Genomic DNA, 13,601 nt, shown 5'->3' with positions numbered 1-13,601 from the left:
GTTTAAATCCTTCCTTGATCGCGTACGAAAAACCCGTCGCGTTGGACTTAACGATAGAAGAGTCTGTATGTAGCTCGGAGTTGAAATGAGGGGGGTCCTTGGTGCTCTCTGAGTTGGATGGCTTCCTTGCAGACGTTTCATGACCCAGCTGGGGAACATCGTCAGTGCTGGAAGGGAGGAGGATTTGCAGAGTGGAGGAAAAGAGGAGGAGGAGGAGGAGGAGGAGGAGGAAAGGAGGAGAAGGAAGAGGAGGAGGACTGTGGGGCCCTTGTTGCTCTCTGAGCTGGGTGGTTTCCTTGCAGACATTTCATACCCAACTAGGTAACATCATCAGTGCTAGAAGGGGGGGTTTGTGGAGAGGAGGAGGAGGAGGGGGGGAGGAAGAGGAGGAGGAGGACTGTGGGGTCCTTGGTGCTCTCTTGGTGGTTTTCTTGCAGACGTTTCATGACCCAACTAGGTAACATCATCAGTGCTAGAAGGAGTGGGTTTTGAAGAGAGGAGGAGGAGGAGGAGGAGGAGGAGGAGGAGGAGGAGGAGGAGGAGGAGGAGGAGGAGGAGGAGGAGGAGGAAGAAGAAGAGAAGCAGAGGAGGAAAAGGACTATGGGATCCTTGGTGCTCTCTGAGCTGAGTGGTTTTCTTGCAGACGTTTCATGACCCAACTAGATAACATAATCAGGGCTAGAAGGGAGTGGGGTTTGCTCTCTGTTTATATACAGCGGTTGCCAGTGTTTGGGGAACCGCTAAGGAACCATCAAGAATATTGACAGGGCAAGCCACTGTATATAAAAAGAGAACAACGCTACCTGCTTTCTAGCACTGATGATGTTCCCTAGTTGGGTCATGAAACGTCTGCAAGAAGACGAAGTCCAGAGATCACCAAGGGCCTCACAGTTCTCCTCTTCCTCCTCCTCCTCCTCCTCTCACACTCCCTTCTAGCACTGATGATGTTCCCTAGTTGGGTCATGAAATGTCTGCAAGGAAACCACCCAACTCAGAGAGCACCAAGGACCCCACAGTCCTCCTCCTCCCCCTCTTCCTCCTCCCCCTCCTCCTGGCAAACCCATTCCCCTATAGCACTGATGATGTTCCCTAGTTGGGTCATGAAATGTCTGCAAGAAAATGAAGTCCAGAGATCACCAAGGACCCCACAGTCCTCCTCCTCCTCTTCCCCCTGCCTCCCTCCCTTCTAGCACTGATGATGTTCCCTAGTTGGGTCATGAAACATCTGCAAGGAAACCACCCAGCTCAGAGAGCATCAAGGATCCCACAGTCCTCCTCCCCCTTTCTCCTCCTCCTCGCAAACCCCATTCTCTTGTAGTACTGATGATGTTCCCTAGTTGGATCATGAAACATCTGCAAAAAAACGAAGTCCAGAGATCGCCAAGGACTCCACAGTTCTCCTCCTCTTCCTCCTCCTCCCTCCCTCCTTCCTCCCTCCCTTCTAAGCACTGATGATGTTCCCTAGTTGGGTCATGAAATGTCTGCAAGGAAACCACCCAGCTCAGAGAGCACCTAGGACCCCTCAACCTAAATGGCGTAGAGCAGTGGTTCTCAACCTTTTTAATGCCGCGACCCCCAACCGGTTGTAAGTCGAGGACTACTCAACCGGTCGTAAGTCGAGAACTACTCAACTGGTGCAGCACCGTTTGCAGAAGGGGACTTTTGGCGGGCTCAGCAGGGCAGAGACAGCCTGGACAATTCCTATTGGCTTTTGAAAGCCAATAGAATTAGACTCTATTCAAGAGAGTCTCTTCTATTGGCTTTCAAAAGCCAATAGAATAAAAGGGAGAAGCACAGCTAAGGAAAAGGGGGGGGGAAAGGGCGGACTGCGTTGTTTGGCGACCCCCGTGAAATGGTCGTTCGACCCCAAATGGGGTCCCGACCCACAGGTTGAGAACCCCTGGCGTAGAGTCTTGGGGCCCAGGAACGATTCCGTTTGATTTGTCTGACTAACACAGGATCGTCTTCCTCCTTTCGTTTCAGAGCCACTCCAGATGTTTCAGCCGCACCTTTGGCACATTTGCAGATCGGCGAAGCCGTGCGATGGGCAGCCCGGGAAGTTGGCCCAGAATCCTCCAGGGACGCCTCTCTCTCCCAGCATCCTCTGCCTTTCAGCCTCACGGCGCCCAACGACGCCAGCCTGGGCAGCTATTTGTCGCAACACCCTCTGACTTTTTCCGAACACCTACCGGCGGAGCAACCGAACTGGCCAATGCTTCACCTTGACCTAAATTTTACAACCCTGGGCTCCAAAGAAGAGAATTCAGGGACGCCGTGTCCAGCCGCGTGGCCAAACCGACCCCTGGCCACACCGCCTCTTCCAAAGCAAAGTTGGGGAGCTGCGCCTGGCCAGGATTTGTTCCTGTTGGACAACAGCCTGCCCGCTCCCGTCCTTCTGGACTTACTGGAGGATGAGATGGGCTTATCCAAGCATGGTGGCTTCTTATCTTCCAGAAGCTCTTCTTGTCAAAGTGGCTTGGGAAAAGAACCGGCTGAAAACCTCGTTAACCGTTTAACGACGAACGCGGATCTGACGGAAAGCATGCCCAAATTGACGCCCGAGCTGCGCCCGTCGGAAGGCCCAACCGCCTCTCGGCCCGAGTCACCCCAGCTGCTTTCGGAGGCGACAGGACAGCCCCGGAGACGCGCTAGCGATCCGGAAGCTTTCTCAGTGAACTTGTCTCCACCCTTGGTGTCCTCCAGGGCTCCTACGTTTGGTTTGGTTGAGTCGCCCGAGACATCTCCGGGGCCAAATTGCCAGCGCGTGCGGGAGAAATGTCCAAGCGGAGCCGCGGAAGAAAAACGAAAATTTGTGCCAGTTCCAGTTGATGGCAAACCTCAGACTTCTGTGCCCTTCCAGCCAATCCCCGTGGCCTCAAGGCTCGGCCAGCCGACGGACGCCTTGAAGACCGTCCTGACGAGCGTGAACAAAACTGAACTCACACTCTCCGACGGGAGTGTAGAGAAAGAGACCAGGAATACGGGAATCTCGCCGTTTGACGAAGCGTCCTTCCTTGTACATCTGACTCAACCGATTCACCATTCCACCCCGGCTTTTTTGACCAGCAGAAGCTTAAACCGCGAAGGGCCCGACCTGGCCTTGCCGGCCCGCTCAGGACTCCAGCCTCCTCTTGCTTGCTTGCACGAAGAGATGTCAAACACCTCGCAGGCTGATGCGCGCAATTCTTCGGCGGCAGAGCCTGGGGCTGCCACCGCGGGAAACCCCCGCCTCTTTCCCACAAACGAGAGTTTTCCATCGCACGACGCTGGTCCTGCCGTCCTGCAGCCTCTGAAAGGCCGGATTCAGTCCATGCCCTCTCTGAATTTTATGGAGAAGGTGGGAGCGTGGAACCTGAGCTGTTCAGCGGAGGAATTGCCCGAAGTGTCGGCGGTCCCCGGTCCAGGTGGTGTTTCTCCCCGGCGGAAGGCCTACGACGCTATTGCCGATTCCTTAAACTGCCTCCTGCTGAAGCAGCAACGTCTAGCTGACCTCAAGGCTGCCTCTTTTTACGGGCCCAGCTCCCTGATCAATCTTCACACCTCCGAGAACGAGCCTCTGCGGGCGTTACCGTTTACCAGGTCTCAGTCGGAGACCTCGGTGAGTGCCCTGAGCAGAGAAATTTCGCGGACGGAAATCGGCAACGAAACCGGAGCGAAGGACCCGCCTAAGCGCGCCGAGGTCCGCGGCGATGCTCCGACAGTCTCTCGGATCCCATCGGCGGCGGTGAGTAAGGAGGACTCCCTCAGCCGACGTTACAAAGCCGTTCCCGTCTTTACGGTCTCCAGCGACGAGGAAAGCATGAGCCCGGGGAGCCGTTCGGATCCCCTGATCAGGAGCCGACGAGTGGCCGAGCTCCTGAAAGGAGAAACCGCGTCACTCAACGGGAGCAAAGAAGAAGTGGACGGCCCCGAAGAGAAGACGGGAGCGTCGTCCGGCCGCGGCTTTCGTGCCGGTCAAATTAGGAGGGACCATTGGCGAGATCTTTCCCCAGATCATTTCAACCAAGGGACCGATTCCGGAACCGACAGCTGTACAGATCTGAGGCTCTCTTCCAGACAGTCTTCCCGGTCTTCTCCTCTTTTGGGAAAGTTGCAGAGCAGTTTGGAAGAGGAACTACAAGCTCCCCTTCACAGCGAGCTCAATATAGAGGAGAGAATACCGGTAAAGTCCAGCGTAGCCTTCTTTTTAGTCCTCTTTTATTCATTAAGGGCTAAGGCAGGACTAGAACTCACCGTTTCCTGGTGATTGGCCCAAAGTCACCCAGCTGGCTTTCATGACTAAGGCGGGACTAGAACTCACCGACTCCTGGTGATTGGCCCAGAGTTAGCCAGCTGGCTTTCATGCCTAAGGCGGGACTAGAACTCACCGCCTCCTGATGATTGGTCCAATCACTGAGCTAGCTTTTATGCCTAAGGCGGGACTAGAACTCACCATCTCCTGGTGATTGGCCCACAGTCACCCAGCCAGTTTTCATGGCTAAGGCGGGACTAGAATTCACCCTATTCCTGGTGATTGGCCCAAAGTCACCCAGCCGGCTTTCATGCCTAAGGCGGGACTAGAACTCACCATCTCCTGTATGATTGGTCCACAGTCACCCAGCCAGTTTTCATGACTAAGGCGGGACTAGAACTCACCGTATCCTGGTGATTGGCCCGAAGTCACCCAACTGGCTTTCATGCCTAAGGCGGGACTAGAACTCACCATCTCCTTTATGATTGGCCCACAGTCACCCAGCCAGTTTTCATGACTAAGGCGGGACTAGAACTCACCGTCTCCTGGTGATTGGCCCAAAGTCACCCAACTGGCTTTCATGCCTAAGGCGGGACTAGAACTCACCATCTCCTTTATGATTGGCCCACAGTCACCCAGCCAGTTTTCATGACTAAGGCGGGACTAGAACCCACCGTCTCCTGGTGATTGGCCCAAAGTCACCCAGCTGGCTTTCATGCCTAAGGCGGGACTAAAACTCACCGTCTCACGCAATCCTCTTTTGCAACCTTCTTGCAAAGCCAGTGGGGAAGCCAGAGTCACTTAACGACCCGTTACTAACTTAACAACGGCAGTGATTCACTTAAAAACCCTGACAGGAAGGGCCGCAAAATGGTCCCAAACCTCACATCCAAACTGTCTCGCTTAGCAACGGGAATTACGGTCGTAAGTCGAGCACCGCCCTTAGTCCAAATCCTCTTTAAGCGTTCCCTGTGGCTTCCGGCAGTGACTTACGGAGAGAATTATTTTCGTCTGCATCTTTTGTTTCCTTGTTGTCCTTCTTGGAAAAAGACTTTAATTCCGAAATGAGCGTTTATTTTATTTTATTTATGAGACTTATATACCGCTTTTTTAAGTGCAAGCACTCTCTAAGCGGTGTGCACCAGTAAGCAATGTATATATATATTTACATTGCCCCCAACAATCTGGGTCCTCATTTTACCTACCCCGGAAGGATGGAAGGCTGAGTCAACCTGGAGCCGGTGAGATTTGAACCGCTGACCTGCTGAACACAGTCAGCTAAAGTGGCCTGCAGTACTGCACTCGAACTGCTGCGCCACCTCGGCCCGGCCCGGCCTGCTCATCTCGCTTTTTCCGCCTCTTCACTCTCTTCCTGTCTTTCTTCTCTCAGGTGTACCTTCACAACCTGGGCATCGACCAGTCGCCCTCGTCTATCCTGACCCCATTTATGCCCCGGGGGCCCATCCGAGAAATCGAATTTTCTCCGACTGAGCTCCGGACGTTGAAAGCGTCGGCCGATTTATTCCGCCTGCATTTATCGGAAGGTACGGTGGGGGAAGCTCTTGGGCATCACCTGGGGGGGATTAGGTGGGTCTGGCAGCGCAGGTGGGTTGCTTGAGTTGGGCACCCATAAAACAGAATGAAAGATAAGATATTATATAAGATAGGTAAGATAAGATGATAAGATAAGATGATAAGATAAGATAAGATAAGGTATAAAGTATAAGGTATAAGGCAGGGGTAGGCAACCTTGGCTCTTTTATGACTCGTGGACTTCAACTCCCAGAATTCCTAAACCAGCCATGCTGAGGGGAAAGGGAGAGTTTCCAAGCTGAGCCAGGCTGGCTCAGGAATTCTGGAAGTCCATGAGTCATAAAAGAGCCAAGGTTGCCTACCCCCGGTATAAAGTATACCATAAGATAAGATATAAGATATATAAGATATAAGATAAGGTATAAGAAGATATAAGATATTAAGATAAGATAAGATGTAAGATAAGATGCTATGCTATGATATAAGATATAAGGTATAAGATATAAGGTAAGATACAAGATATAAGATGTGATATAAGATAAGATATAAGAAGATATAAGATATAAAGATAAGATATAAGATAAGATACAATAAGGTATAAAGTATAAGATAAGATATAAGATATATAAGATAAAAGAAGATATAAGATAAAATGATAAGATATAAGATAAGATGCTATGCTATGATATAAGATATAAGATGAGATATACTGTAAGATAAGATATAAGATAAGATATGATATAAGAAGGTACAGTATAAGAAGATATAAGATATAAAGATAAGATATAAGATAAGATAAGATAAAACCTTTATTGTCATTTTTTTACTATGGGCACAACAGCACACATCAAAAATGAAATTTAGTTACCCACTCTTAAAGTGAAACACCTATATGACACACACCTAAAACATACTGCGTATGACGTATGTATAGACCCACACCCCTACATATACGTAGCAAATAAATACTGTCCATCTTGAATGTATAACAGAAGGAGGAAGCTTGAGAGTTCACAAGGTTAATGCTGTATGGAATGAAACCATGGCTGAATCTGGATGTTCTGCTACGGATACCATGGAGCCCCCTTCCTCCCGGAAGGGAACAAGGAAATGAATGCATGCATGAATGAATGTGTCATGGTTCCGACAGAGGAAAAAATCTTTAAAGAACTTTGAGGCGTTGTTTACCTTAAAGAATCTTTATTCGAGCAGCATAGCATCCGCACGTACACAGTCAAAGCCAAAAACTGGATTCCCCTCCTCTGAGCACATAGTATTAAGGCACAATTCCCTCCTCCAATTAACTGTCCTAAATCACATTCTCCAATTAGTTTGAAATGCAGGCTTTCCCTCCAGTTCTCCAGCCAAGGTCGCCTATCCCTGGATTAGGCATTACCCCACCTGCAGAGAGCCTCTTTGACCTGCTGCTCAGTCACAGGCTAGGCCAGGGGTAGGCAACCTTGGCTCTTTTATGACTGGTGGACTTCAACTCCCAGAATTCCTGAGCCAGCCATGCTGAGGGGAAAGGGAGAGGTTTCCAAGCTGAGCCAGGCTGGCTCAGGAATTCTGGGAGTTGAAGTCCACCAGTCATAAAGCGGCCTAGGCCTAGGCCAGAGGTAGGCAACCTTGGCTCTTTTATGACTCGTGGACTTCAACTCCCAGAATTCCTGAACCTCCCATTCCCCTCAGCATGGCTGGCTCAGGAATTCTGGGAGTTGAAGTCTACCAGTCATAAAAGAGCCAAGGTTGCCTACCCCTGCTGTATACTAAGTTTGCTGATAACATATATCAGGTAGTCCTCTACTTATGACCACCATTGAGCCCTGAATTTGTTGCTAAGCACGACAGTCTTTAAGTGAATTTTTTGCCCCGCTTTACGACCTTTCTTCCCCCAGTTGCTAAGCAAATCACTGCAGTTGTCAAATTAGTAACATGGCTGTTAAGTGAACCTGACTTCCCGATCAACTCTGCTCATCAGAAGGTCTCAAAAGGGGGAATCACGTGATCCCCGGGACGCTGCGACCGTCATAAATAGGAGTCAGTTGCCAAGCGTCCAAATTTTGATCACGTGACCACGGGGAGGCTGCAATGGTCGTAAGGGTGAAAAACGGTGATAAGTCACCTTTTTCAGTGCCGTTGTAACTCCGAAAGGTCGTTCAACACATAGTCACTATACGAATGGTTGTAAGTGGAGGACTGCCTCTACTAGGGCGTGATCCTCCTGTCTGCTGGTTGTCTGAAATTATTTCTTCTTCTCGAATAACTCGGTCATATTGTACCGTATTTGTTTCGTTGTCTGACCACCACTTTACGGGAATCGACCTTAATCAGACGATCTTCTTCCTTTTCTTTCCAAAGACTCGCAGTCTGGGAAAGAGGCTACACGGTGTAGCCTGAATTCTTCTCTGCTCAGTGGGCCTTCTGGGGCAGGATCCGCCGTTGTCTCAGACACTTCGCAACCCGCCAAGTCTTCTCTGCAACGCAACCGAGATCTCGTACATCCGAGCAGCTCTCCATGGAAATCTCGTGCGGTCACGCCTCCTCTCGCTGCGTCTCTTCCCGGGTCTCCCTCCGTTCCCGTTTCCACAGGAGAGACTCAAGTCCTCCCAGGAGCTCCCTCCAACTTTGCGAAGGAAAGATCAACAACAATTGTGGACAATTTAGACCCAAATGAACTTGGGGCGAGTCGAGTAAGAGCCAGCCCTTCTTCTTGGGACAGGGACGAAAAGCCGGCGAGGGAAGAAATCGGATCTTCCAGTGCGAGTCCCGGCGGAGGAAGAAACGATTCCTTTGCGGGGTCAAAGGCCCCCGGAGAGAGCCAGAAGCTCCCGGCAGAGGTCGACTCCAGACCTTCAAGTGGACAATTCCGATCTCTTTTATCCCTCTCTTCTTCCGGCTCACTAAAACATATCGATAATGGCGATTTATCTGGAGGTTGCGGATCGATCAAGAGAAACACGCTAGGGATTCAGAGAGGCTGGTCGTGGGATGAGAACATGGCCAAGCAGGGTATCGCGGGTAACTTAAGATGGGAAGGTCCGCAGACAATGGACTTCTACAACAAGGAGCCACTTGTACCTCAAGAGCCGAGGCCAGAATCCCCAAAAGCGAACGAAGATCGCGGGATGACTAAACCCCTAACACGATCCGATCCTGAAGGCTGCCCCAGGACAGCTGCGAGTGGGCCTGTTCTGACGAGCAGGTCTGTAGACATTCAAGCCGGCCTTTCTCCAAACCTCAACGCGATCCAGGCTGTTTCAGAAGCGGATACTCTGGACCAGGTGTCTAAGCTCTTGGGAGGTTTTCCGTGCGTCGAGGAGAAAGCGGATACTCTGGACGAGGTGTCTAAGCTCTTGGGAGGTTTTCCGCACGTCGAGAAGAAAGCGAATGACGCTCGCCCGAAAGAGGTAGGCAGCTGGCACGAAAGCGCCAACGGCAGCAGCGTGGACTCCCTGGGCACTAGAGTGAAGAAGCTTCTCCAGTACGAACCTCTGGCGATCCACAAAGCGCCTTGGATGGAGAGGGCGGAGGAGCGCGAGGGGTCGGGTCCGAAAGAGCCCTGCGTTTCGGCCACCAGCTCAGCTTTCAGCCGAGGGGAAGTTGGTGCCCAAGGAAGCGATAATGGCAGCAGTATGGACTCGTTGGCGGTACGGGTCAAAACCCTCCTGGAAGAAGAGCAGCCCGTGCTGCACGCCACACAGATACTCCAGAGTGTAAAGGAAGAAGAGGAAAAAGCCCGTGGTAAGTAAGGGAACCTCCGAAAACCTCCACGATTTGTGATGAATTGATTACCTTTACATGCCAACCTTTTCTTTGTTTGATTTGATTTTTATCTCACTTTTATTTATTTATTTTTTACAAATATCTGAAGGCGGTGAAGAGATCCAACACACCTTCCTCCTCCTATTTTGCCCACAACGACAACCCTGAGAGGTGGGTTGGGCTCAGAGAGAGGGAATGGCCCAAAGTCATTCAGCTGACTCTCATGTCTAAGGCAGGACTAGAACTCACCGTCTCCCGATGATTGGCCCAAAGTCACCCAGCCAGCTTTCATGACTAAGGCGGGACTAGAATTCACCGTCTCCCGGTGATTGGGCCAAAGTCACCCAGCCGGCTTTCATTTCTAAGGCGGGACTAGAACTCACCGTTTCCTGGTGATTGGCTCAAAGTCACCCAGCCAGCTTTCATGGCTAAGGGAAGATTAGAACTCACCGTCTCCTGGCAATTGACCCAAGGTCAGCTAGCCAGCTTTTGTGCCCGAGGCAGGACTAGAACTCAGAGTCTTAGCATTCCTTGAACATGTTTAATTGGGTCCAACCTGGCCATGCCAGATTCTTCTTTCCTTTTCTTTCTTTCTTTCTTTCTTTCTTTCTTTCTTTCTTTCTTTCTTTCTTTCTTTCTTTCTTTCTCTTTCCTTCCCTTTCTTCCTTTCTTTCTTTCTTTTCTTTCTTTCTCTTTGCTTCCCTTCCTTCCTTTCTTCCTTCCTTCCTTTCTTTCTTTCTCTCTCTCTCCTTCCTTCCTTCCTTCCTTCCTTCCTTCCTTCCTTCCTTCCTTCCTTCCTTTCTTTCTTTCTTTCTCTTTCTCTTTCTCTTCTCCCTCTCTCCTTCCTTCCTTCCTTCCTTCCTTCCTTTCTTTCTTTTTTTCTTTCTTTCTTTCATTGCTTTTGGGAACCAAGGAGAGAAAGCATTTGCCGAGCTTCAGTGGAAAGACTTGTGTGTTGCTGAGGACAATTATGTCACCAGGGAATGCCAAGTGCTACTTCAGAGGATTGCATAATTGATATTTTCAATCATTAGTCATCTGTTTACAAAACATAACTGATTTCCTCAGATCAGGCCTGCTCTAGCTGTTCCTACACCGATAGTCCTCGGCTTTACGACCACAACTGTGCCCCAAATTTCCGTTGCTAAGCGAGACAGTGGTTAGGGCAAGCTTTGCCCCCCGTTTCACCACCTTTCTGGCCACCCTTGCTAAAGAGATGGCGGCAGCTGTTAAGTGAGTAACCGGCCCACCTCGATAGGAGAAGCCCGTTTCGCTTAATGACCCCCCCTTGACTTAACAGCTGCAGGGATTTGCTTAACCACCCCGGCAAAACGGTCATAAAACGGGGTGTGCCTCGCTTAACAACGGCCTCGCTTAGCAATGGAAATGCCGGCCCCGGTTGTCATCAGCCGAGGATTACCTGTAAATGCGCAAAAATCGCAGATGTTTGTGGCCGGTGAGAATTTTAAAACGGTCGTAAAAGTCCATAGAAAACGCCTATGGCGGGAGGCGTCTTACTCTTTGTGAGGTAAAAATTGTTTTTCCCTCTCTCTTGCCCTCCCTCCTTTTCTCTCTCACACTCCCTGTCTTCTTCTCCTTTTCTCTCTCCTCCTCTCTTTCTTCCTCTCCCTCCCTCTCCCTGTCTCTTCTTGTCTTACTCTCTCTCTTTCCCTTTTTCACTATCTCTGTCTCTCTTTCCCTCTCCCTTTCTTGTCTTCCACTCCCTCTCCATCTTTCTCCCTCCCTCTCTCCGTTTTCCTCTCTCCCTGACTCCCTCCCTCCCTCTCTCTTCCCCTCCCTCCTTTTCTCTCTCAACCTCTTCCTTTCTTTCTTCCTCTCCCTCCCTCTCCTTGTATCTTCTTGTCTTACTCTCTTTCCCTCTTTCCCTATCTTTGTCTCTCTCTTTCCCTCTCCCTCTCTCCCTCTTCCTCTCCCTCTCCCTCTTTCCCTGTATTACTCTCTTCCTCTCTCTCTTCGTCTTCCTCTCTCCCTGTCTCTATCTCTTTCTCCCTCCCTCTCTCCCTCTCTCTTCCCCTCCCTCCTTTTCTCTCTCACCCTCTCCCTCTCTTTCTTCCTCTCCCTCTTCCTGTCTCTTCTTGTCTTCCTCTCTCTCTTTCCTGATCTCTGTCTCTCTTTCCCGCTCCCTTTCTCTCTGTCTTCCACTCCCTCCCTCCCTCTTTCTCTCCCTCCCTCTCTTCCTCTCCCTCTCTCCCTGTATTACTCCCTCCCTCCCTCTCTCTCTCGGTGTCCCTCTTTCCCTGTCTCTATCTCTTCCTCCCTCCCTGTCTCCCTCCCTCTCTCTTCCTCTCCCTCTCTCCCTGTCTTCCTCCCTCCCTGTCTCCATCTCTTCCTCCCTCCCTCTCTCTCTCCTTGTCTTATTCTCTCTCGGTCTTCCTCTCTCCCTGTCTCCATCTCTTCCTCCCTCCCTCTCTCCCTGTCTCCATCTCTTCCTCCCTCTCTCTCTCTCTTTCTTTCCCTCTCTCCCTCTCTTACTCCCTCCCTCCCTCTCTCCCTGTCTCCATCTCTGCCTCCCTCCCTCTCTCTCTCTCTTTCTCTCCCTCTCTCCCTCTCTTACTCCCTCCCTCCCTCTCTCCCTGTCTCCATCTCTTCCTCCCTCTCTCTCTCTCTTTCTCTCCCTCTCTCCCTCTCTTACTCCCTCCCTCCCTCTCTCCCTGTCTCCATCTCTGCCTCCCTCCCTCTCTCTCTTTCTCTCCCTCTCTCCCTGTCTTACTCTCTCTCGGTCTTCCTCCCTGTCTCCATCTCTGCCTCCCTCCCTCTCTCTCTTCCTTTCCCTCTCTCCCTGTCTTACTCTCTCCCTCCCTCCCTCTCTCCTTGTCTCCATCTCTCCCTCTCTCCCTCCCTCTCTCTCTCTTCCTCTCTCCCTCTCTCCCTCTCTCCCTGTCTCCATCTCTTCCTCCCTCTCCCTCTTTCTCCCTGTCTTCCTCTCTGTTCTCTCTCCCCCTTTTCCCGCTCTCTCTTTCCCTTTCTCTCTCTCCCTCCCGCAGCCTGGGTGAAACTAAAACTGGCCACTCAGCCTCAGTACTTCATCCCTGAACTGACCGAAGAAGACAGGCGGATGATAGAACAAATGAAGAGACAGCAGCTTTCCTGCTCCGGAGAAAAGGAACATCTGGAGGTAAAACTGAAAAACTTGGGGGGGTGACAATTAAAGAAGCGTTTAAGAACTGGGCTAATCATAAAGTTTTGCTGGCAGGAAACCTTTCTCACCTGCCATTCTCTAAGGCGTAAAATAAAACAAAAGTTTACCCACGGTACAGTAATGTCCCTCCAGTAAGTTGCCTCTTATTGGGATGAAACTTCCACCTAATAACCAGGGTAGAGATCTGATTAAAGAAATTGTATAATTCATAGTATCACGTCTGCAAGGAAACCACCCAGCTCAGAGAGCAGCAAGGACCTCACAGTCCTCCTCCTCCTCCTCCTCCACAACCCCCCCCCCTTCTAGCACTCCCTCCAAGGGCAATGTCAGTTCCTTTTGTTTTCCTTCCTTCCTTCCTTCCTTCCTTCTTCCATCTCTATCCTTCCTTCCTTCCTTCCTTCCTTCCTTCCTTCCTTCCTTCCTTCCTTCTCTGTTCTTCCATCTCTATCCTTCCTTCCTTCCTTCCTTTCTACCTTCCTTGCTTTGTTCTTACATCTCTATCCTTTCTTCCTTCTTCCTTCCTTCCTTTCTTCCTTCCTTCTTCCTTCTCTTTCCTTCCTTCTTTGTTCTTCCATCTCTATCCTTCCTTCCTTCCTTCTTTGTTCTTCCATCTCTATCCCTTCCTTCCTTCCTTCTTTGTTCTTCCATCTCTATCCCTCCCTCCCTCCCTCCCTCCCTTCCTTCCTTCCAACCTTCCTTCCTTCCTTTGTTCTTCCATCTCTATCCTTTCTTCCTTCCTTCTTCCTTCTCTTTCCTTCCTTCTTTGTTCTTCCATCTCTATCCCTTCCTTCCTTCCTTCCTTCCTTCCTTCGTTCTTCCATCTCTATCCTTTCTTCCTTCCTTTCTTCTCTTTCCTTCCTTCCTTCCTTCCTTCCTTCCTTCCTTCCTTCCTTCCTTCCTTCCTTCCTTCCTTCC

General features: G+C 50.5%; 1 protein-coding gene across 1 annotated transcript in view; it reads left to right on the top strand.

The window, feature by feature from the left end:
• The window catches only part of ALMS1 (ALMS1 centrosome and basal body associated protein), a 70,990-nt gene that overhangs the window by 19,674 nt on the left and 37,715 nt on the right, over positions 1 to 13,601 (top strand). Inside the window, exons 5-8 of the mRNA XM_039361757.1 lie at positions 1,984 to 4,162; positions 5,622 to 5,775; positions 8,123 to 9,505; positions 12,532 to 12,662. Of these exons, the coding sequence (XP_039217691.1) occupies positions 1,984 to 4,162; positions 5,622 to 5,775; positions 8,123 to 9,505; positions 12,532 to 12,662 (3,847 nt within the window). The remainder of the gene's footprint in view (positions 1 to 1,983; positions 4,163 to 5,621; positions 5,776 to 8,122; positions 9,506 to 12,531; positions 12,663 to 13,601) is intronic.

Source organism: Crotalus tigris, unplaced genomic scaffold (assembly GCF_016545835.1).
Source record: "Crotalus tigris isolate CLP2741 ecotype Arizona unplaced genomic scaffold, ASM1654583v1 scf7180000019356.616467, whole genome shotgun sequence".
Lineage (NCBI taxonomy): Eukaryota > Metazoa > Chordata > Lepidosauria > Squamata > Viperidae > Crotalus > Crotalus tigris.
Note: the sequence above shows the minus strand (reverse complement) of the source record. Positions and strands in the feature narration are given on the sequence as shown.